Genomic DNA, 26,278 nt, shown 5'->3' on the forward strand with positions numbered 1-26,278 from the left:
AGGGGTGTTTGTGTATTTGTGTGTTTGTATGTGTGTGTATGTGAAAGCCCCAAGTCCTTCTCTCCTTTATTTGAAGAAGGTCAACAGGGCATGGTGTTCATTTAAAGCCTCTTTCAGGTCCCACTAGCCCATCCTCATAACAACCGTCAACTGAAGCTTTTCAGCTTTCAGTACATCAACCAGGCACGTCAGACACACACAGGTCCTGGTTCTTATTTATATTCTCATCCCTCTGTTTCTTCCCTTCTTCCCTCAGACCTCACATTTCACAAAGCAATTTACAAACAGAGACAAAGAGTTCCTCTCTATCCGCCCCCTGCCTCTAGCACAGAGTGGGGGTTTGAGGTCTGAGGATGAGTCAGTCATGACTCATTGATGGATCATGTGTGTGTGTGTGTGTGTGTGTGTGTGTGTGTGTGTGTGTGTGTGTGTGTGTGTCTGTCGGGTCACTGCGGTGTGTGTTTGTGTATGTGTGTGTCTCTGTGGTGTTAGCTCCAGTGATTTAGGATGCAAAGTGGTTCAAAAGCATCAACTGGGAAACCTCAAAAGGCCTTGCCGCTGTCCCATGGCATCTACACCAGGCTCAAAGGTCATACCAGAACACATTAATGTCCGAGATCTCCGTCTGACAAACCAGAGAGGAAAATAGGACTCTTCTCTCTGTATGTGTGCGGTCAGGAAGATTTAGATAAAGTACGCTTCTCTTTCCAACCATGCTGAAACAACAACTGAAACCAGCACTTATCCACTTAAAGACAAGCAATTTTCACATTGAAACTATACAGTACAATTTCAATGGAATTGACAGGGTAGCACAAGGAAATTGTATAATACACTGAGTACACCAAACATTAAGAACACCTTCCTAATATTGAGTTGCACCCCACGATTTTGCCCTCAGAGCAGCCTCATGGACTCTACAAGGTGTCGAAAGCGTTCCACAGGGATACTGGCCCATGCTGACTTCAATGCTTTCCACAGTTGTTGGCTGGATGTCCTTTGGGTGGTGGACCATTCTTGAGACACATGGGAAACTGTTGAGTGTGAAAATCCCAGCAGCGTTGCAGTTCTTGACACACTAAAACCGGTGCGCCTGGCACCTACTACCATACCCCGTTCAAAGGCATTTAAATATTTTGTCTTGCTCATTCACTCTCCGAATGGCACACATACACACTCCATGTATCAATTGTCTCAAGGTTAAAAATCCTTCTTTGACCTGTTTCCTCTCCTTCATCTACACTGATTGAATTGGATTTAACAAGTGACATCAATAAGGGATCATAGCTTTCACCTGGATTCACCTGGTCAGTCTATGTCATGGAAAGAGCCGGTGTTCTTAATGTTTTGTATACTCAGTGTATATGCATCCTTTGTTTATCGTCCCACATTGAAGGGGTTGGGTTCGAAATTGAAGCTTTGCCATCAACTACAGGGGCATCTGGTGCCAACCAACCTTCACCACAGACAGGGTTAGGTTAACGACTTGGCCACAGCCATAACACCACTGCTGTCTGCACAGCGCAGCCCACATCCCCGTCAGAGAGATGGCTAGTTAGGAAAACCCATCAGACCAGACCAGGGCTCTGTGTGTCTGAGGCTGAGCAGTCAAATAATGCCGGCTTTACAAGTAGAGCTACTTCCTCCTCTAAGGTGTCGATGACAGATAACCTCGTGGTTAGAGCGTTGGGCCAGTGACCGAAAGGTTGATGATTCGAATACCTGAGCCAATGATGTGAAAATCTGTCAATGTGCGCAATACATTTAACCCTAATGTTCTCCTGTGGGGCTGTACTACTATGTCTGACCCATTAAAACAACCTATTTCACTGCACCTCAACGATGAAAAGCCAGAGAGAGAAGTTGTGTAGATCCCATCAAGTCAGGTCTTAGTCCTAGGTTTACATTAGCAGAGCAGCAAGGTGATATGGTTTAGTAAAACCCTCTCAACCAGACATACCGCGGGGGTGAGTTTTCTCCAGGCTACCCTTACCACCTAGGAGAATACTCAGGATAGATGAACATCAGACAAAGGTATCGTTAGGTTTGTGGTTGCTTGGCTTCAGGCGTTCTTCTCTCTCTGCATGCTGGGTGTTTGGTGCATGCTGGGAATTGTATGAGCGAAGGAGTGCGTGTGTCGTGTAGAGTTAGATATTGAGAACTCTCTTTCGGTTTTCTCTTTCTTGGTGGCATTTTTTGGTTTTCTTTCTGTGCATGATTAAGGTTATTATTTTTGTTGTGGTAGAATTAAGTATTTTGTTTGTCGTATCGTAATGACCCTGATCCTGGCGGGGATGGCAGCCTGAATGGGGATGCCGTCCCTGTCACTTCGGCACGGCTTTAGGTGTGTTACTGAAGCTACTGTCACGGTGGAGGAGTTTCTGGTCGCCGTAGGATACAAGAATGTTGCTTATGCATCCCGGATGAATAAAGCGGTGGTGGTATTTCTTAAAGAAGAGTGTCTTGTTGATCGTATGTTTGAGCATGGTGTATTTCTTAAAGAAGAGTGTCTTGTTGATTGTATGGTTGAGTATGGTGTATTTCTTAAAGAAGAGTGTCTTGTTGATTGTATGGTTGAGTATGGTGTATTTCTTAAAGAAGAGTGTCTTGTTGATCGGATGGTTGAGCATGGTGTATTTCTTAAAGAAGAGTGTCTTGTAGATCGGATGGTTGAGCATGGTGTATTTCTTAAAGAAGAGTGTCTTGTTGATTGTATGGTTGAGTATGGTGTATTTCTTAAAGAAGAGTGTCTTGTAGATTGTATGGTTGAGCATGGTGTACTTCTTAAAGAAGAGTGTCTTGTAGATCGCTTTGGTTGAGCATGGCATACTTCTTAAAGGAATGTTTATCCAAGTTACGCCGCTCTTTTCTCCGTCAACAAGGGTAACGATATCAATTGTACCGCCATTTATTCCAAATGAGTTTTTTGGGAAGTTTGCCAGTTCAATTAAGGTTGTCCCGTTGGGTTGCAAACACCTGGCGTTGAAACAGGTTATGTCAATTCGGAGCAGACTTTAGAGTTATCGTTTAAAATCAAGTGTGACAATAGAATGTATATGGCTTATGCTAGTACAGGTAGTCAACAGTGTTTTGAGTGTGGGGATGTTGGTCATAAGCGACATGCATGCCCGAAAAGGGAGAAGGCAGAGGGAGGGGCGCAGGTGGTCATCGTAACGCCTGGGCCCACTGAGAGGTGGGCCCAGGAAGAGGTGGGCCAACAACGGTAGAGCAGCCACAAGCACCTGTTGCTGAGGAACAAGTTATCCGTGTTGAGGGCACGGAGTTGCAACTTGTATTAGAGGGAAATGTTATGCAGCACAAAAATATTGTTGTAGAAGGTAAGGATGGATCTGAAGAGACAGTTCCTCCGACTGGTGAGGAGGTGCCCAGTACGAGTGCTGGGTTAAAGGAGGGGGTTCATGTGGAGCTAATCTCCCAGGTAGTGGATGTGATGCCCACTACGAGTAATGGGGTACAGGAGCGGGTTCACGTGGAGCTAGGCTCCCAGGTAGTGGAGGAGATGCCCACTACGAGTGCTGGGGTACAGGAGGGGGTTCATGTGGAGCTAGGCTCCCAGGTAGTGGAGGAGATGCCCACTACGAGTAATGGGGTTCAGGTGGGGCTAGTCTCCCAGGTAGTGGAGGAGATGCCTGGTACGAGTGGGGAGTGTTGAAAGAGATGTGGTAGAGGGGAGTAAGTTGTCTAAGACCTCAGTTGAGGAGGATCGGAAGGATATGGATATCTCTTTTGATATGATAGCAGCTGGTGAGGACTCAATTTATGATCTAGAGGTAAATGGGTTTCTGGATCAGATTATTTTGATGTTGATAAGTTTGTGAGGTCAGCTGTGATGTTACAGAAGACGGTGGGGTTAGACCAGTTGAGTGAGAAGAAGCGGTTTCGACTGTGGAGGAGGAATTGGAGTTGTGTTTTTAATTGATGTGTAACTATGATTTTGTATGAGTATTTCTTGTGTTGTGGGCTCCCAGACCCAATAAAGATGATTTAAAACTCAAACTCTCTCCCTCTGTCACTGTCTTTCTCTATCGTTTCCGTCTCTTTCGTTTCTCTCTCTCTCTTTCTCTCTCGTTTCTGTCTCTCTCTCTTGTGTGTCTCTCTCTCTCTCTCTCTCTCTCTCTCTCTCTCTCTCTCGTGTGTGTGTCACTGTTTTTCTGTCTCTCTCTCTCTCCGTGTACATCTCTCTGTTGTCTCTAGTTTCCTGCGTCTGTGTTGTTGTTTTTTGTCTCAATGCTTTGCTTTGTCTTGGCCAGATCGCAGCTGTAAATGAGAACTTGTTCTCAACTGGCCTACCTGGTGAAATAAAGGTAAATATAAAATGTATTAAAATCACACCCAAGAATTTTGGGATAATTTTTCATCATTACTTTAGTGCCCCAAGGCAGTGTGGGAGTTTGATGTTGTCACCCTCTTCTCTTTCATCCTCTCCTCTCAACTTCAAACTTAGCGGGGCCCTTCCCCCTTAAAACCTGATCTAATGTACGCTAATGAGAGGTAAACTTCAAACCCCCGTAGCGGGGCCCTTCCCTCTTAAAACCTGATCTAATGTACGCTAATGAGAGGTAAACTTCAAACCCCCGTAGCGGGGCCCTTCCCTCTTAAAACCTGATCTAATGTACGCTAATGAGAGGTAAACTTCAAACCCCCGTAGCGGGGCCCTTCCCTCTTAAAACCTGATCTAATGTACGCTAATGAGGCGTCATCTTCAAACCCCCGTAGCGGGGCCCTTCCCTCTTAAAACTTGATCTAATGTACGCTAATGAGGCGTCATCTTCAAACCCCGAACACACAATCACAGAGCTCTAAATAAATGCCTATCATCATCACTTTGATTGCAAAACAAATTATTACTGTAGCGTTATGAAATATGGTATGAAATTGGTCAGCTAGTTGAGGTAGGCTCCAGTATAATCACGTACAGTATGTTTCAGTCAGAACACAAGGGTCATATGATCTGATCTGGTGGGTCCCAATGTTGACGTTTCCACTTGAACTCTTTAAGATCTCCCTTTCATAATACTCTCCCTCTGAATCACAACAATTACTTTATGACTTTATTCAGGAAATAGCTTTTCTGAACAGAAGAGCATTCGCTAAGGTTATGGAGCACTTTGAATTTAGTGTAGACAGGGAATTTTATATGGTAAAGTTCCCTTGAACATATCAACGTCTTGCATACGCAGTCCATTCCTCAAATAAACTGTGATATGGAAACTGCCTTGAAGTCATTGATCTCCAATCAGAGGATTCGGGATTGGTAATACAGAGCCTGTACATATTAACAGAGCCTGAACATCAAGCTGCAATCACTAAAACATACTGTAAAAATAATAACATATTGACGATGTCAGCCCCTGCTATACCTGTTACTGTGAGTATTCTTGTTATAGCCTCAACTTGACCCAGTCGACTAGAGCGTTTCAACTAACCAGTTCAGGACAGAAGTCAAGTCATCCCCTTGCCCTGAGAGTCATTAAAGGGACTCACATCACAGCAAGCTGCAATGTATACTCTATGGAAAAAACAAATCCATCTACACGTGTATCCTTCTCTTGTCCTTCCCATCCAAGAACAAATGAATAAACACTCCTTCCTTCTCACCAACACCAGGTTTTTTCCATGCACCTATTTCAACACCTTCCCTTCCGTCCCGCCCCTCCCCTTTAATGCCTACTTAATCAAATGGCAGACAGAGGCATTTTCCCCTCGTCAATCAGCATAGAACAGCCAATCAAAGGCCTCCGTCATGCCCAGGGGGCACTTTCCATCCAATAAAAACATTGCTGCTGCTCTTCACCATGGCAATGGCTGGGAAAGAGTCTATATTGTCCAAAGGGTTAGTCCGTTGGACCAAAGGAGTCTGGGAGTCAGAGTATGACATTGAACATCACAGCCAGGGCCCTGTCTATAAAACTGGTCATGGCTGACCCCTCATCAAGGCCCCCACATCCCACAACATCAACCAGGGCTCTGTCTGGAGCCCCAGGGGGACATCTGTGCCCCCCAACCCAGGAGAAGGGCACTCACCTTGGTACCAGGAGGACCAGGCAAACCAGGGTTTCCATGTGGACCAGTAGGACCCTAGAAACAGGCAGAGGGAGAGAGAGAAAGAGAGTTAGAGAAAGAGAGACAGAGAGACAGAGAGAAAGCGAGAGAGGGACAGACAGAGAGAGAGACAGACAGAGAGAGAGACACACAGAGACAGAGAGACAGAGTCAGAGAGAGAGAGAGAGAGAGAGAGAGAGAGAGAGGGAGAGAAGGAGATAAAAACAGACAGAGAGAGACAGACAGAGAGAGAGAGACAGAGAGACAGACAGAGAGAGAGAGAGAAAGAGAGAGAGAGAGAGAGAGAGAGAGAGAGGGAGAGAGAGACAGACAGAGAGAGAGAGAGGGAGAGAGAGACAGACAGAGAGAGAGAGAGAAACTATCAGCATATCACAATGACAGCTAACAGCATAGCATTTAGACTAAGTCATACGATCTCTTAGCTACAGAGATTAAAGGTAGAGAAGGCAGACGTGTTGCTAAAACTGCTGTTATCTAGAATGAGTGATTCATTGACTGTGAAGTAGTTAGAAGTTGAGTATTACACATATATTATTATATGTTCCGTCATTTCTCTTCATGTGCCAAACTTTGCCCTACCTTTAAAACGCACAGGAATGCACTTTCAAATGAACAATTTATAACACACACACACATTTATTTGAGTACAACTCACACATGTGGGAACAACCACATGTGCATACGCACTTACACCCACCCGCCCGCACGCACACACACACACACACACACACACACACACACACACACACACACACACACACACACACACACACACACACACACACACACACACACACACACACACACACACACACACACACACACACACATCTGTACATCTGCCTGTCGTAAACTGCTTTCCCTCTAAAACACCCACTACACACTAAAGCCATGAGGTAAGACTCTGCTCTCTTTAATTTAACAGTAACCAGTCACCATAATGGCTGTGATCAGGAGATGACAGAGGTATAATGGAGAGGTAATGATAACCCACAGCTAGTGGATTACAGGTGTCTGAGTGTCCTTTGACACTGGGTTGTGCTGTGGTGCTTGCCATCATCTCTTTCTACCACCCAGCCCACCAACCTCTCCCCCTGGCACTCTACTTTCCATGACTTTAACTCCACTTGTGTTTGGTGAGTCTGCCTGGCTGAGACCATGTGGTTTTTATGGCAGAAAGGAAAAACTCACTGTAACTCACTCCTCCTCCTCCTCTTCCTCCTGCTTCTTCTCCTCCCTCTCCTCCATGAGAAACTCCATAACAAGGAATCTCTCTCCTCCTCTACCTTCCTTTCTCCCTCTGTCCTAATTTATCCCACTACCTGCCTCTCTCTCTCCCCCTCCATCACAGTAACTCTCTCTCCCCCCTCTCTTTCCTTCCCTCCATCTCTCTCAGTTCAGAGGAGATGGTTTAAAGTGGGGGTTTGTTCTGTGTGTTTAAAGTTCTGCCACCTGTGGAGTGTGGGACTAAGTTAAGGTACAGTACAGTACAGTACAGTGAGGTCTGGAGGTCTGTATCTTTCTGAGGCAGCAGAGGTTGCAGCCCACACAGACACAACCACCCATTACAGTCATTTTTCACCATATAATGAAGCCTCCCCCTGACTGTCTATGTCTCTATGAGTCACCACACTGTATGCAAACCATATGTGTCCAAAGTTAGGTCCCACAGGGATTTACCATTATACAGTAGTTTACATGTAGACAAGGTTTACTGCCTGCCTGGCTGGCTGGTGGAGGATCCCTGTCTGTCTGACACACACTAAACAAGTGGAACCAAGAGAAGTGACGTCTTTTAAAGAAGACATTACAAAGACGAAAACAGAGAGAGGTTCTCCTGTGCTCCCCTTGAGTATATTCAGGTTTTAGTTTAGTCTGATGTTTGTTTAGTAGTCTGATGTTTTGTTTAGTAGTCTGATGTTTTGTTTCGTCTGATGTTTGTTTAGTCTGATGTTTTGTTTCGTCTGATGTTTGTTTAGTAGTCTGATGTTTTGTTTAGTAGTCTGATGTTTTGTTTAGTAGTCTGATGTTTTGTTTCGTCTGATGTTTTGTTTAGTCTGATGTTTGTTTAGTAGTCTGTTTTGTTTCGTCTGATGGTTGTTTAGTCTGATGTTTGTTTAGTCTGATGGTTGTTTAGTAGTCTGTTTTGTTTCGTCTGATGGTTGTTTAGTCTGATGTTTGTTTAGTCTGATGGTTGTTTAGTCTGATGTTTTGTTTAGTCTGATGGTTGTTTAGTCTGATGTTTGTTTGGTCTGATGGTGATTTAGTCTGATGTTTGTTTAGTCTGATGGTTGTTTAGTCTGATGTTTGTTTAGTCTGATGGTTGTTTAGTCTGATGTTTGTTTAGTCTGATGGTTGTTTAGTCTGATGTTTTGTTTAGTCTGATGGTTGTTTAGTAGTCTGATGGTTGTTTAGTCTGATGTTTGTTTAGTCTGATGTTTTGTTTAGTCAGATGTTTGTTTAGTCTGATGTTTGTTTAGTCTGATGTTTTGTTTCGTCTGATGGTTGTTTAGTCTGATGTTTGTTTAGTAGTCTGATGTTTTGTTTAGTAGTCTGATGTTTTGTTTCGTCTGATGGTTGTTTAGTCTGATGTTTTGTTTCGTCTGATGTTTGTTTAGTAGTCTGATGTTTTGTTTAGTAGTCTGATGTTTTGTTTAGTCTGATGTTTGTTTAGTAGTCTGATGTTTTGTTTAGTCTGATGTTTGTTTAGTCTGATGGTTGTTTAGTCTGATGTTTTGTTTAGTCTGATGTTTGTTTAGTCTGATGGTTGTTTAGTCTGATGTTTTGTTAAGTCTGATGTTTTGTTTAGTCTGATGTTTTGTTAAGTCTGATGTTTTGTTTAGTCTGATGGTTGTTTAGTCTGATGTTTTGTTAAGTCTGATGTTTTGTTTAGTCTGATGTTTTGTTTAGTCTGATGTTTTGTTAAGTCTGATGTTTTGTTTAGTCTGATGGTTGTTTAGTCTGATGTTTTGTTTAGTCTGATGGTTGTTTAGTCTGATGTTTTATTTATTCTGATGTTTTGTTAAGTCTGATATCTTGTTTATTCTGATGTTTTGTTTAGTCTGATGTTTTGTTTAGTCTGATGTTTTGTTTAGTCTGATGTTTTGTTTAGTCTGATGTTTGTTTAGTCTGATGGTTGTTTAGTCTGATGTTTTGTTTAGTCTGATGTTTGTTTAGTAGTCTGATGTTTTGTTTAGTCTGATGGTTGTTTAGTCTGATGTTTGTTTAGTCTGATGGTTGTTTAGTAGTCTCTTTTGTTTCGTCTGATGGTTGTTTAGTCTGATGTTTGTTTAGTCTGATGGTTGATTAGTCTGATGTTTTGTTTAGTCTGATGGTTGTTTAGTCTGATGTTTGTTTAGTCTGATGTTTGTTTAGTCTGATGGTTGTTTAGTCTGATGTTTTGTTTAGTCTGATGGTTGTTTAGTAGTCTGATGGTTGTTTAGTCTGATGTTTTGTTTAGTCTGATGTTTGTTTAGTCTGATGGTTGTTTAGTCTGATGTTTGTTTAGTCTGATGGTTGTTTAGTCTGATGTTTTGTTTAGTCTGATGGTTGTTTAGTAGTCTGATGGTTGTTTAGTCTGATGTTTTGTTTAGTCTGATATTTTGTTTAGTCTGATGTTTGTTTAGTCTGATGTTTGTTTAGTCTGATGTTTGTTTAGTAGTCTGATGTTTTGTTTAGTTTGATGTTTGTTTAGTAGTCTGATGTTTTGTTTAGTCTGATGTTTGTTTAGTAGTCTGATGTTTTGTTTAGTCTGATGTTTTGTTTAGTCTGATGTTTTGTTTAGTCTGATGTTTGTTTAGTCTGATGTTTGTTTAGTAGTCTGATGTTTTGTTTAGTCTGATGTTTTGTTTAGTCTGATGTTTTGTTTAGTCTGATGTTTGTTTAGTAGTCTGATGTTTTGTTTAGTCTGATGTTTTGTTTCGTCTGATGTTTTGTTTAGTCTGATGTTTTGTTTAGTCTGATGTTTGTTTAGTCTGATGGTTGTTTAGTCTGATGTTTTGTTAAGTCTGATGTTTTGTTTAGTCTGATGTTTGTTTAGTAGTCTGATGTTTTGTTTTGTTTAGTCTGATGTTTGTTTAGTAGTCTGATGTTTTGTTTTGTTCAGTCTGATGTTTGTTTAGTAGTCTGATGTTTTGTTTTGTTTAGTCTGATGTTTGTTTCGTCTGATGTTTTGTTTAGTCTGATGTTTTGTTTAGTCTGATGTTTTGTTTCATCTGATGTTTTGTTTAGTCTGATGTTTTGTTTAGTCTGATGTTTTGTTTAGTCTGATGTTTTGTTTAGTCTGATGTTTGTTTAGTCTGATGGTTGTTTAGTCTGATGTTTTGTTAAGTCTGATGTTTTGTTTAGTCTGATGTTTTGTTAAGTCTGATGTTTTGTTTAGTCTGATGGTTGTTTAGTCTGATGTTTTGTTAAGTCTGATGTTTTGTTTAGTCTGATGTTTTGTTAAGTCTGATGTTTTGTTTAGTCTGATGGTTGTTTAGTCTGATGTTTTGTTTAGTCTGATGGTTGTTTAGTCTGATGTTTTATTTATTCTGATGTTTTGTTAAGTCTGATATCTTGTTTATTCTGATGTTTTGTTTAGTCTGATGTTTTGTTTAGTCTGATGTTTTGTTTAGTCTGATGTTTTGTTTAGTCTGATGGTTGTTTAGTCTGATGTTTTGTTAAGTCTGATGTTTTGTTTAGTCTGATGGTTGTTTAGTCTGCTGTTTTGTTTAGTCTGATGGTTGTTTATTCTGATGTTTTGTTTAGTCTGATGTTTTGTTTAGTCTGATGTTTTGTTTAGTCTGATGTTTTGTTAAGTCTGATGTTTTGTTTATTCTGATGTTTGTTTAATAGTCTGATGTTTTGTTTATTAGTCTGATGTTTTGTTTATTAGTCTGATGTTTTGTTTATTCTGATGTTTGTTTATTAGTCTGATGTTTTCTTTAGTCTGATGTTTTGTTTAGTCTGATGTTTTGTTTATTAGTCTGATGTTTTGTTTATTAGTCTGATGTTTTGTTTATTAGTCTGATGTTTCGTTTAGTAGTCTGATGTTTTGTTTAGTCTGATGTTTTGTTTAGTCTGATGTTTTGTTTAGTCTGATGTTTTGTTTAATAGTCTGATGTTTTGTTTAGTAGTCTGATGTTTTGTTTAGTCTGATGTTTTGTTTAGTCTGATGTTTTGTTTATTAGTCTAATGTTTTGTTTAATAGTCTGATGTTTTGTTTAATAGTCTGATGTTTGTTTAGTAGTCTGATGTTTTGTTTTAGTAGTCTGATGTTTTGTTTATTAGTCTGATGTTTTGTTTAGTAGTCTGATGTTTTGTTTATTCTGATGTTTGTTTATTAGTCTGATGTTTTGTTTAGTCTGATGTTTTGCTTAATAGTCTGATGTTTTGTTTATTCTGATGTTTTGTTTATTAGTCTGATGTTTTGTTTATTAGTCTGATGTTTTGTTTATTCTGATGTTTTGTTTATTAGTCTGATGTTTTGTTTATTAGTCTGATGTTTTGTTTATTAGTCTGATGTTTTGTTTATTAGTCTGATGTTTTGTTTATTAGTCTGATGTTTTGTTTATTAGTCTGATGTTTTGTTTATTCTGATGTTTGTTTATTAGTCTGATGTTTGTTTATTAGTCTGATGTTTGTTTATTAGTCTGATGTTTGTTTATTAGTCTGATGTTTTGTTTATTCTGATGTTTTGTTTATTAGTCTGATGTTTTGTTTATTAGTCTGATGTTTTGTTTATTCTGATGTTTGTTTATTAGTCTGATGTTTGTTTATTAGTCTGATGTTTGTTTATTAGTCTGATGTTTTGTTTATTAGTCTGATGTTTTGTTTATTAGTCTGATGTTTTGTTTATTCTGATGTTTGTTTATTAGTCTGATGTTTGTTTATTAGTCTGATGTTTGTTTATTAGTCTGATGTTTGTTTAATAGTCTGATGTTTTGTTTATTCTGATGTTTTGTTTATTAGTCTGATGTTTTGTTTATTAGTCTGATGTTTTGTTTATTAGTCTGATGTTTTGTTTATTAGTCTGATGTTTTGTTTATTAGTCTGATGTTTTGTTTATTAGTCTGATGTTTTGTTTATTAGTCTGATGTTTTGTTTATTCTGATGTTTGTTTATTAGTCTGATGTTTGTTTATTAGTCTGATGTTTGTTTATTAGTCTGATGTTTTCTTTAGTCTGATGTTTTATTTCGACTCATGTTTTTTTGTTTTTCAATTAATTCACAATTGTAAAGCGACTTTGTGTCCTTGAAAAGCACTATATATGTCCCATGTATTATTATCATTATTATTATCATTATTAGTATAATCATTATTATTATCATTATTATCACCATTATTATCATTGTTATTATCATCATTATTATCATTACTAGTATCATCATTATTATTATCATTATTATTATTATCACCATTATTATCATTATTATTACCATCATTATTATCATTATTAGTATAATCATTATTAATATAATTATTATTATTATCATCATTAGTATTATTATCATCATTATTATTATTATCATTATAATAATTATTATTATCATCTTTATTATCATTATTATTATCGTCATTATTATCATCATGATTATTATCATTATCATTATTATTATCATTACCATCAGCTTTATTACCATTATTATTATTATCATTAGTATCACTATTATTATTATCATCATTAGTAGTATTATCATTATTGTTATTATCATTATTATCATCATTATTATTATCATTATTGTCATCTTTATTATCATTATTATTATTATCATCATTATCATTATTATTATCATTTTCTTTATTATCATGATTATTCTTATTATCATAATTATCATTAATATTATTATTATCATTCTTATTATCATTATTATATCTGGCAGGCATACACATGTACTTGTACTTGTGCACGCACACACACACGCACGCACACACCAGGTAACTACCTCTCTCAAAGCATAAATGTATACCATTCACTCTAATACTGTAGATAGCAGAATGTTCAAATGCCAGGGCATTGAGGTCAAATCATGTCTAGTGCTGTTGAATGATCTCCCCAGGGCTGTGATCAGAGCGTTGTGATCAGAGCGTAATGACCAGAGCATTGTTCAGTCTCAACAACACAAGTGACACAGCACCATCTGGAGCTGCTTTTTCTACCTTGATACTCTACCTTGGTCCAGTGAAGTAAACATTGTATGTGTTCTCCTCTCACAGGACCATCTCATTCAGCTGCACCATTACAGCTCATCACTGGTTCTTGTTGGAATCACATAAACCACTAGCATGTCTGTCAGCAGCTCTGTCACGGTGCTGGATCACTGGGGTGAACACAGCCAAACCAAAGACATATGGGTTGTGTCTAGCTTGTGTCTGTGGATTGATGATGACGACGTGAGAGTGCAGTGAGAAGTGCATTCAGCCACAGAGTGGGTGTGTGAGCTGTGTGCATCTGTGCTGTCTGGCAGGTTCAGTCTTAACATGCCTCACCAGGACAATAAACCTGACCTCACATTGGCTGTACTGAGGACCACTACTAGCTACTTCCTGACATGTCCTGGAATAACCCTTGAAGAAGCCATTTTAAAGTCCATCATGACCTTTAGAGATCTTATAACAACATACTGTAGCACCGTACAACACTGTACATAAAACACTGCTAGTGTTCAGCTGCACCTGTGATGTTTATCTTTTAAGCTGCCTATCACCACAGGGAAGGGAGTGGCACCTCCTAACGCTCGATGACACCCCGGTGACATCACACCTGTTCACAGACAGGTAAAACACATTTTACAGTACTCACCCGAGCTCCTCTCCTCCCAGCAGGACCAGGTAGACCCCGGGGGCCAGGAGGACCCTTTTATAGAGAGAGAGAGACAGGGAGAAAAAAGAGAAGAGAAGAGGAGAGAGAGACACATACGTCACAGACACGCAAATAAGTTCTAAATGAGAACTGATAGCATGCTGTTTAATGTATAGGCAGATGTGGGGAGGTGGATACTGTGTTTACTATATGTAAGAGAGGCCAATGTTCTCCAAACCAGTTCTGGGATTAACATAAACTCTTTGTCTACGCAGGAAGAAACACATGGTATGATTCCACTTCATGTTCGTTTGGACGCAAGATGTAAAAGAAGAAGGAGAGAAAAAAGCGCAACACACATGTGCTCAACACTTTCACATTCCAGTGTTGTAGCTGAAGACTCTAGTATAGTACTGGTAAAACATGATTTTTATGTGGTATGTTATGTGGTAGATTTTTTGCCATCCCACAAATGCATAAGAAACTCCCACGAATGCACACATCCACTCCACACAGATGTGGAATACGGAGCTCACCTGTTAACTTTCAAAATACAGACATACAGTGGGGCAAAAAAGTATTTAGTCAGCCACCAATTGTGCAAGTTCTCCCACTTAAAAAGATGAGAGAGGCCTGTAATTTTCATCATAGGTACACTTCAACTATGACAGACAAAATTAGATTTTTTTTCTCCAGAAAATCACATTGTAGGATTTTTAATGAATTTATTTGCAAATTATGGTGGAAAATAAGTATTTGGTCAATAACAAAAGTTTATCTCAATACTTTGTTATATACCCTTTGTTGGCAATGACAGAGGTCAAACGTTTTCTGTAAGTCTTCATAAGGTTTTCACACACTGTTGCTGGTATTTTGGCCCATTCCTCCATGCAGATCTCCTCTAGAGCAGTGATGTTTTGGGGCTGTTGCTGGGCAACACAGACTTTCAACTCCCTCCAAAGATTTTCTATGGGGTAGAGATCTGGAGACTGGCTAGGCCATTCCAGGACCTTGAAATGCTTCTTACGAAGCCACTCCTTCGTTGCCCGGGCGGTGTGTTTGGGATCATTGTCATGCTGAAAGACCCAGCCACGTTTCATCTTCAATGCCCTTGCTGATGGAAGGAGGTTTTCACTCAAAATCTCACGATACATGGCCCCATTCATTCTTTCCTTTACACGGATCAGTCGTCCTGGTCCCTTTGCAGAAAAACAGCCACAAAGCATGATGTTTCCACCCCCATGCTTCACAGTAGGTATGGTGTCCTTTGGATGCAACTCAGCATTCTTTGTCCTCCAAACACGACGAGTTGAGTTTTTACCAAAAAGTTATATTTTGGTTTCATCTGACCATATGACATTCTCCCAATCTTCTTCTGGATCATCCAAATGCTCCCTAGCAAACTTCAGACAGGCCTGGACATGTACTGGCTTAAGCTGGGGGACACGTCTGGCACTGCAGGATTTGAGTCCCTGGCGGCGTAGTGTGTTACTGATGGTAGGCTTTGTTACTTTGGTCCCAGCTCTCTGCAGGTCATTCACTAGGTCCCCCCATGTGGTTCTGGGATTTTTGCTCACCGTTCTTGTGATCATTTTGACCCCACGGGGTGAGATCTTGTGTGGAGCACCAGCTCGAGGGAGATTATCAGTGGTCTTGTATGTCTTCCATTTCCTAATAATGGCTCCCACAGTTGATTTATTCAAACCAAGCTGCTTACCTATTGCAGATTCAGTCTTCCCAGCCTGGTGCAGGTCTACAATTTTGTTTCTGGTGTCCTTTGACTGCTCTTTGGTCTTGGCCATAGTGGAGTTTGGAGTGTGACTGTTTGAGGTTGTGGACAGGTGTATTTTATACTGATAACAAGTTCAAACAGGTGCCATTAATACAGGTAACGAGTGGAGGACAGAGGAGCCTCTTAAAGAAGAAGTTACAGGTCTGTGAGTGCCAGAAATCTTGCTTGTTTGTAGGTGACCAAATACTTATTTTCCACCATACTTTGCAAATAAATTCATTAAAAATCCTACAATGTGATGTTCTGGATTTTTTTTCTTCATTTTGTCTGTCATAGTTGAAGTGTACCTATGATGAAAATTACAGGCCTCTCTCATCTTTTTAAGTGGGAGAACTTGCACAATTGGTGGCTGACTAAATACTTTTTTGCCCCACTGTACATCCGGTAGGATGTATTTACATGCAAAATGCATCATACTGGCTGTATTTCTGTATTTTGAAAGTTATACATCTTGAAAACTTGTTTGCTGACGTGCAAAACATTTTGAGACTATATCAACAATGGACTAATGAAAAAAATTACAAAATACCGTTTTTGGGTGGAGTTTTCCTTTAAAGTATTATTGGAAACTGGAGGCTTTTCAAATTAATTTGCAGTTATCATGTATCCTTCATGGGCTGCTGATCCAAGTCAAACAAACAGAGAGAGGGAGAGGATATCACTGGACCAACTTACAGGAAAAGGGTTCGCTGAGTGCCTTGGCTCTGGATGGGTAATACTGATGACAATCTGACTGCTATGACACTGTGTTCACAATTTAGCAAGCTGCTAAACAGCATGAAAGAGTCTGACGGTCAGGTCATATAATACACACAGACAGTCATGGAAAAACTATTTGAGATAATACAGAATAATAAATGAAGAGTGTGTGTGTGTGTGTGTGTGTGTGTGTGCATTTCCAAGGGAGTCCTGCACATTCTATTCCTCTCTGTCAGTATCAGAGGGACAAAGAGATAATGTCTCAGAGACAGAAACAGCTGGTTGATCATGGAGTCACACTCCTACACACACAGTGATGGAAACATTGAGTGCACTACTACCGCCTTCTTCTCACCAAAACAACAGGACCAAGAGAGACAATGATTCTTCTTTCTTTCTTTATCTGATGATAATATTAGCAGCGTGATGGCTGCATGTTGTGCCTAACAAAACCCTAAAACTGGGAGTGTATTCAACATTTCACACGGCCCCTTATGTCTTTTTGCTTTTACATGTATCTTTATGGCATGTGACATGTAATATCTGTTAATTTGCTTTCTACTGTAGGTAACATCAGACTGAATGCTGCACTCACCATTGTTCTCTGTGGTTGAACCAGAGTAGGTAGCACTAATAGTACCAGCAGTGAAATGTATTTCAGATAGAGGAAGTGAATCATGAAGGCGATGATTGAGAAATCTGTACTTCCTCCCTCTTTGAAGTGCCTTTGAAGTGTGCAGCTGGGGTGAACTCCCCCAAACATCCTCCTCAAATCCCAGTGTCGAGTCAAACTGGATCTCAATGGTACCCAATCAAAATATCATAAATGTTAAAATCAGCATAGACCAGCCTAAATTTCAAGCTGGTCCATGCTGGTCTATGCTGGTCTGATGCTGGTCAAGCTGGTCTGACCAGTATGGTCTAGCTGGTTAGGCTGGCCGACTAGCTGGTCAAGCTGGTCTGACCAGTATGGTCTAGCTGGTTAGGCTGGCCGACTAGCTGGTCAAGCTGGTGATGCTGTTGACCAGCTTATTCAGTTATACTGGTGATGCTGGTATGCCGGTGACCAGCTTTTGCAGTTATACTGGTGATGCTGGTATGCTGGTGGCCAAACTGGTCCATGCTGGTCTAATCTGGTCTAGCTTGTCTGCAAAATCATGGCCATCATTATCATATTTCCCAGCATGCTCTATTGCAGTATGATTATTATATATTTTTTCAATATCTGTTTTTTTATGCTACACAAAGATAAATAACGTACATTTTTCTAAACTAATCCAATATGTTAGTTGGACTTATTGCACCTGTTACCAAAATGGTTGTTCCAGTTTAGATGCTTTAGGTCGTCTCATTTAATCATCTCACCTTTCCAACCCTGGCAGTCATTCTGAATGCAGATTGTGGGTGAATAAAAGTTCACATTTTTGGATATCCCCGCTCTGGCTGGATTCCAAAAGAAATTAAACATCACTTTGCAAAGCCATCGTAATAAGGTGACTTAATGCTTGTTGCTAGTGACCAGGATATGGAGGTACGCTGTGGACCAGTTTATGCTGGTCACCAGTGTCCAAAACACAGCAAAGGCTAGTGGTCACCAGCAAAAACACAGTGATGGCTGGCCACCAGCAAAAATACAGCAAAGGCTGCCCTATGCTGATTTATTCTATTTTCTTCAGCAGAGTAGGTAATTGCTATTGTAGTTATTTCTAAATTACTACCTGCTAAATAATGGGCTGTAAAAGTATAAATACATGGTTATTGTATACATGATCCTCCCCTTCTATGGAATACCCACCGCCCTCATATGTCATGTCTGATAAAACATTTTACCTGGTACTTCAATGATAGATGGAACAGATAAGGTTAACTTAACAAGTAAAGACCAATAATGTCCAACTTATCACATGGAATGTTCAAGGCTCCTTGAGGGGGAAAAAAAGCATATTGTTCTCAAACACTTAAAACGATTGTCAGCAGATGTGGTTTTCTTGTAAGAGTTACATTTAAAAAATAAAAAAAAATGTAACATTTAAAGAGGAGCTGGGTTGGAAAAGCCTATGTTGCCACCTACTGTAGTAACAACAGAGGTGTAGGCATCCTGATAAATAAGAATACACAATTGTCCCTTATATCCCAGCACATGGACCAAGAAGTTTTCTAATGCTGAATTGTACCTTAGATGATGAAAGATACACATTGATTTCATTGTACAGTATATCCCAACAGGGGTCAATCTGGTGGTTTTAGAACCAATTAAAGCTATATTAGATCAAATCCAGACAGGAGCTATTATTTTAGCAGGTGACCTTAAGCATACATTCGATAAGATTGGCAGATGTTGTAATAAAAAAGGCAAATTTACTGTTGGGAGCCTCCAAAGCGGCTGAACATTTTTATCTCTACAAATAATTTACATGACGCCTGGAGATTACGATTCCCAACAACAAAATACTTTTTTTTTTTGTCAAAATAAGAAAAGCTACTCAAGAATTGACTACATTTTTATTTAAAAAATGGACTCAACAATTTACTGGATTCAAAAATGTATGATATAGTGATATCGGATCATTATTCACCAATAGAAAATGCAGTTAGCGACAGAATTTGGAGAATGAAGAATGCGCATCTTCTGGACTCTAAATGTATTAATTACGTAAAAAATGAAATACATTTAAAAAAAACTTTGCCATTACAAATGTAGACATAGAGGACAGAGAAAAGCCGACCCCGACATCATTTGAGATTACTTTAAGGCATGCATATGTGGAATGATAATATCATATCCTGCAAAAGTAAATTATGATTTCAAAATTAAAAATACATCAAAATAAATTACTCCTAGAAAATCCCATTAAAAATCTTTACATTTCTGAACTTAAGCAGGAATACGATCTTTAACTTTTGAAGAAAGCCAACAACTACATGTTAAACTCAAATAAAGCATACTTCTTAATGGCAAATAAACCTGGTAAATAAAGTACAGTCGTGACCAAAAGTTTTGAGAATGACACAAATATACATTTTCACAAAGTCTGCTGCCTCAGTTTGTATGATAGACATTTGCATATACTCCAGAATGTTATGAAGAGTGATCAGATGAATTGCAATTAATTGCAAAGTCCCTCTTTGCCATGCAAATGAACCGAATCCCCAAAAAACATTTCCACTGGATTTCAGCCCTGCCACAAAGGGACCAGCTGACATCATGTCAGTGATTCTCTTGTTAACACAGGTGTGAGTGTTGACGAAGACAACCAGTACAGAGCTTGCTCGGGAATGGCAGCAGGCAGGTGTGAGTGCATCTGCACGCACAGTGAGGCAAAGATTTTTGGAGGATGGCCTGGTGTCATGAAGGGCAGCAAATAACCCACCTCTCTCCATGAAAAACATCAGGGACCGACTGATATTCTGCAAAAGGTACAGGGATTGGACTGCTGAGGACTGGGGTAAAGTCATTTTCTCTGATGAGTCCCCTTTCCAATTGTTTGGGGCACCCGGAAAAAGTATTGTCAGGAGAAGACAAGGTGAGCGCTACCATCAGACCTGTGTCATGTCAACAGTAAAGCATCCTGAGACCATTCATGTGTGGGGTTGCTTCTCAGCCAAGGGAGTGGGCTCACTCACAATTTTGCCTAAGAACACAGCCATGAATAAAGAATGGTACCAACACATCCTCTGAAAGCAACTTCTCCCAACCATCCAGGAACAGTTTGGTGACGAACAATGCATTTTCCAGCATGATGGAGCACCTTGCCATAAGGCAAAAGTGATTACTAGGTGACTCTGGGAACAAAACATTGATATTTTGGGTCTATATCCAGGAAACTCCACAGACCTTAATCCCATTGAGAACTTGTGGTCAATCCTCAAGAGGTGGGTGGACAAACAAAAACCCACAAATTCTGACAAACTCCAAGCATTGATTATGCAAGAATGGACTGCCATCAGTCAGGATGTGGCCCAGAAGATAATTGACATCATGCCAGGGAGGATTGCAGAGGTCTTGAAAAAGAAGGGTCAACACTGCATATATTGACTCTTTGCATCAACTTCATGTAGTTGTCAATAAAAGCCTTTGACACTTATGAAATGCTTGTAATTGTACTTCAGTATTCCATAGTAACATCTGACAAAAATATCTAAAGACACTGAAGCAAACTTTGTGGAAATTAATATTTGTGTCATTCTCAAAACTTTTGGCCACGACTGTACACTACAGTGCATTCGGAAAGTATTCAGACCCCTTGACATTTTCCTCATTTTTTTACGTTACAGATTTTTTTGTATTAAATAGTTTTTTCCCCTCATCAATCTACACATAATTCCCCATAATCGAGTATTCTTGGGAGTAACGCAACAAGCCTGGCACACCTGTATTTGAGTAATTTCTCCCATTCTTCTCTGCAGATCCTCTCAAGCTCTGTCAGGTTGGATGGGGAGAGTCGCTGCACAGCTATTTTCAGGTCTCTCCAGAGATATTTGGCTGGACTTGAGGACACTCAAGGACATTCAGAGACTTGTCCTGAAGCCACTCCTTCATTGTCTTGGCTGTGTGCTTAGTGTCGCTGTCCTGTTCGAAGGTGAACCTTAGCCCCAGTCTGAGGTCCTGAGCACTCTGGACCAGGTTTTCATCAAGGTCTCTGTACTTTGCTCCGTTCATCTTTCCCTCGATCCTGACTAGTCTCCTAGTTCCTGCCCCTAAAAAACATCCCAAACAGCATGATGCTGCCACCACCAGGCTTCACCGTAGGGATGGTGCCAGGTTTCCTCCAGATGTGATGCTTGGCATTTAGGCCAAAGCGTTCAATCTTGGTTTCATCAGACCAGCGAATCTTGTTTCTCATGGTCTGAGAGTACTTTAGGTGCCTTTTGGCAAACTCCAAGTGGGCTGTCATGTGCCTTTTACTGAGGAGTGGCTTCCGTCTGGCCACTCTACCATAAAGGCCTGATTGGTGGAGTGCTGCAGAGATGGTTGTCCTTCTGGAAGGTTCTCCCATCTCCACAGAGGAATTCTAGAGCTCTGTCAGAGTGACCATTGGGTTCTTGATCACCTCCCTGACCAAGGCCCTTCTCCCCTGATGTCACGACTCCCACCGAAGGTGGCTCCTCTTCCTGTTCGGGCGGCGCTCGTCGGTCGTCGTCGCCGGTCTACTAGCCGCCACCGATCCCTTTTTCCTTTTCTGTTCGTTTGGTCTTATTGGTTGCACCTGTCTCTTATTTTGGTTTCTTGCTTCATGTCTATTTAAGCCTGTTAGGCCTGCCTATTTTTGTGCGGGATTGTTTTCTGTTAGTCAGGATGTGCGTGTTTGTGTTCCTGTCCGTTTGTGCCCTGTGTTGGGTCGGACTATTGTTTTGGGCGTTTGTTTGGGAATCCAAATAAAGTCAGTTACCCCAGTATCCTCTGCTTTCTGCACTTGACTCTGCACCCACCACTCCAGGCGATTGTGACACCTGATCGCTTAGTTTGGCCGGGCAGCCAGCTCTAGGAACAGTCTTGGTGGTTCCAAACTTCTTCCATTTAAGAATGATGGAGGACTCTGTTTTCTTGGGGACCTTCAATGCTGCAGAACTTATTTGGTACCTTTCCCCAGATCTGTACCTCGACACAATCCTGTCTCGGAACTCTACGGACAATTTCTTCGACCTCATGCCTTGGTTTTTGCTTTGCTATGTACTGTCAACTGTGGGACCTTATATAGACAGGTGTGTGCCTTTCCAAATCATGTCCAATCAATTGAATTTACCACAGGTGGACTGCAATGAAGTTGTAGAAACATCTCAAGGATGATCAATGGAAATAGGATGCAGCTGAGCTCAATTTCGAGTCTAATAGGAAAGGGACTGAATACTTATGTTAATAAGGTATTTTTAAAACGTATCTTTTTTACATTTGCTAACATTTCACTTTGTCATTATGGGGTATTGTGTGTAGAATGCTGAGGATTAAAAAAAATGTAATCCATTTTAGAATAAGGCTGTAATGTAACAAAATGTGGAAAAAGTCAAGGGGTCTGAATACTTTCCGATGGCACTGTATATATATATATATATTTTTAGCTAAACAGGTGGGGCTCTGCTCCACCTGCCCTGACTGACGGGCCACTGACAAGTATACTCGATCATAACAGACTTAATATGGGCAAATAAATCTTCCTCAGTCTGAGGGTGATTTAAAACATCCAGACTTGGAATTGTATCAACTTGCCACCCAAGGCTTTTACTACAGACATATAGTTAAATGCACTAAAGAGGAACAATGGGTACATATTGAAGATGCTCATCCTCATAATCTTTTTCCGTGTTTGTTTTCAAAAGATTAAGCTAAGAACATTAACAACTTCATAGTTAACAACACCATAACAATATGGAAGAACATTAACAACTTCATAGGTAACAACACTATAACAATATGGAAGAACATTAACAACTTCATAGTTAACAACACCATACCAATATGGAAGAACATTAACAACTTCATAGTTAAGAACACCATAACAATATGGAAGAACATTAACAACTTCATAGTTAACAACACCATAACAATATGGAAGAACATTAACAACTTCATAGTTAAGAACACCATAACAATATGGAAGAACATTAACAACTTCATAGTTAACAACACCATAACAATATGGAAGAACATTAACAACTTCATAGTTAACAACACCATAACAATATGGAAGAACATTAACAACTTCATAGTTAACAACACCATAACAATATGGAAGAACATTAACAACTTCATAGTTAAGAACACCATAACAATATGGAAGAACATTAACAACTTCATAGTTAAGAACACCATAACAATATGGAAGAACATTAACAACTTCATAGTTAAGAACACCATAACAATATGGAAGAACATTAACAACTTCATAGTTAACAACACTATAACAATATGGAAGAACATTAACAACTTCATAGTTAACAACACCATAACAATATGGAAGAACATTAACAACTTCATAGTTAACAACACCATAACAATATGGAAGAACATTAACAACTTCATAGTTAACAACACCATAACAATATGGAAGAACATTAACAACTTCATAGTTAACAACACCATAACAATATGGAAGAACATTAACAACTTCATAGTTAACAACACCATAACAATAAGGAAGAACATTAACAACTTCATAGTTAAGAACCTCATAACAATATGGAAGAACATTAACAACTTCATAGTTAACAACACCATAACAATATGGAAAAACATTAACAATTTCATAGTTAACAACACCATAACAATATGGAAGAACATTAACAACTTCATAGTTAACAACACCATAACAATATGGAAGAACATTAACAACTTCATAGTTAACAACACCATAACAATATGGAAGAACATTAACAACTTCATAGTTAACAACACCATAACAATATGGAAGAACATTAACAACTTCATAGTTAACAACACCATAACAATATGGAAGAACATTAACAACTTCATAGTTAAGAACCTCATAACAATATGGAAGAACATTAACAACTTCATAGTTAACAACACCATAACAATATGGAAGAACATTAACAACTGCATAGTTAAGAACCTCATAACAATATGGAAGAACATTAACAACTTCATAGTTAACAACACCATAACAATATGGAAGAACATTAACAACTTCATAGTTAAGAACCTCATAACAATATGGAAGAACATTAACAACTTCATAGTTAACAACACCATAACAATATGGAAGAACATTAACAACTTCATAGTTAACAACACCATAACAATATGGAATAAAATGAAGCGGGTTTTACAAGAACCAATATCACTCCTTAAAAACATTACCTTATGGAACAATCCTTGGATAGTTTTTCAGAATTCACAGAGAAATTGGTCCACATAAATAATTTAAGGCATAGAAACCATAAATTACTTGGTAACAGGAAATAGATTTATTTCCATTACAGAATTAAAAAGTAATTTTGGACTGACCAATGTAGATAGTTTCAAATACAGGCAACTTACAAGTTACATGTCACAAAATTTAGATTTGAAATCTTTTGGACATCAGAGCAACCTTGAGGGAATTGTATTTGAGTTCATACGATAGAGACAGTGAAGGCTGCTGAGGGGAAGACAACTCATAATAACGGCTGGAATGGAGCAAATTGAATGGCATCAAACAAATGGAAACCATATATTTTATGTATTTGATACCATTCCACTCAGATGCCACCAACCTCCTGTGGATAGAGAAGATATACAAAACCTTGCATAGAGCATATCCAACTGACAATCTCTTAGAAAACATAAACAATTGGAACCAAGACTTAAAGATAACTGATCTTGGCACAAGATGGAGGGAATGTTGGAGCATAACTAACAAAATTACAGTTAACAAAAATGTAGGCTTAATCCAGTATAAACTAATGTTTAGAATTTATTATACAATTGACAAAATTCACAAATTCTACAGCACAATGGCAGAGTAATGTCTTAAGTGTAAAACTAATAATAACTCAATAATCCATACTTTCTGGGAACGCTATAAAGTCCGGAAGTTGTGGATGGAGCTAGAAAATTGGCTGTCAGAAGTATTACAATGTAAACTTACTTTCAATTCATCTGTCTGTATCTTTCAAGACATGGCTTATGCGGTTGTACTGAGAGACCCAATGGGCTATATGATTTCAAGTTTCGTAAATCGGTATTTTTGGGCGCCGATTTTGCCTTTTTAAAAAATATATTTTTATACCTTTATTTAACTAGGCAAGTCAGTTAAGAACACATTCTTATTTTCAATGACAGTCTAAGAACGGTGGGTTAACTGCCTTGTTCAGGGGCAGAACGACAGATCCAATCTTGCAACCTTACAGTTAACTAGTCCAACGCTCTAACCACCCGATTACATTGCACTCCACGAGGAGCCTGCCTGTTACGCGAATGCAGTAAGCCAAGGTAAGTTGCTAGCTAGCATTAAACTTATCTTATAAAAAACAATCAATCAACGACAGTCGTTGCTCCAATGTGTACTTAACCATAAACATCAATGCCTTTCTTAAAATCAATACACAAGTATATATTTTTAAACCTGCATATTTAGCTAAAAGAAATCCAGGTTAGCAGGCAATATTAACCAGGTGAAATTGTGTCACCACTTGCGTTCATTGCACGCAGAGTCAGGGTATATGCAACAGTTTTGGCCGCCTGGCTCTTTGCGAACTAATTTGCCAGAATTTTACGTAATTATGACATAACATTGAAGGTTGTGCAATGTAACAGGAATATTTAGACCCATGGGTGCCACCCGTTAGATAAAATATGGAACGGAATAAACGTTTTGTTTTCGAGGTGATAGTTTCCGGATTTGACCTAAGGCTCGTATTTCTGTGTGTTTATTATAGTTAAGTCTATGATTTGATATTTGACAGAGCAGTCTGATTTAGGGGTGGCAGCAGCAGGCTCGTAATAGTCAAAGGTATATGGTTTAGAGAGAAATAGTCGACGCGTTATAATTCCTGTAATAATTTGCGGCTGAACTTGAAAGGGGTTCCTTCGTTATTTTACCGTTCATGTCTCCATAGAGAATGTCTTGATGTACTTCAAATAAGGTCTGTGTTTCGTGCAGGCTTAAACCGCCTCGCCGTTTTGATACCCGTGTAAATCTCACTAGGATAAGGTAACGTTTGTCAACATATTTTCATAAATCCACTCTTCAAAAAAAATAATATTAGCTAATATTTAGCCAATATTGATCAGAGTTACCTTGTCCTATGGATATCTACACAGTCATAAAATTGACAAGGTGGTGTAAGCTTACACGAAACACAGACCTTATTTTAAGTGAATCTAAAAATATCCTATGGAATAAATGAATGAAGGAACCGCTTTTCAGATTTTGTTAGAAGGTGTCATGGGAATTATGTCTCGCACTTTGGTAGTCAATTC

The 26,278-nt window shown here is 39.2% G+C and overlaps 1 protein-coding gene across 1 annotated transcript in view; it reads right to left on the reverse strand.

The window, feature by feature from the left end:
- Positions 1-26,278, reverse strand: part of LOC110524715 (collagen alpha-1(XXIV) chain) — a 241,432-nt gene that overhangs the window by 180,265 nt on the left and 34,889 nt on the right. Inside the window, exons 4-5 of the mRNA XM_036978599.1 lie at positions 13,869-13,922; positions 6,046-6,099 (exon numbers count right to left, since the gene is read on the reverse strand). Coding sequence (XP_036834494.1) covers positions 6,046-6,099; positions 13,869-13,922 — 108 coding nt within the window. The remainder of the gene's footprint in view (positions 1-6,045; positions 6,100-13,868; positions 13,923-26,278) is intronic.

Source organism: Oncorhynchus mykiss, chromosome 5 (genome assembly GCF_013265735.2).
Source record: "Oncorhynchus mykiss isolate Arlee chromosome 5, USDA_OmykA_1.1, whole genome shotgun sequence".
NCBI lineage: Eukaryota > Metazoa > Chordata > Actinopteri > Salmoniformes > Salmonidae > Oncorhynchus > Oncorhynchus mykiss.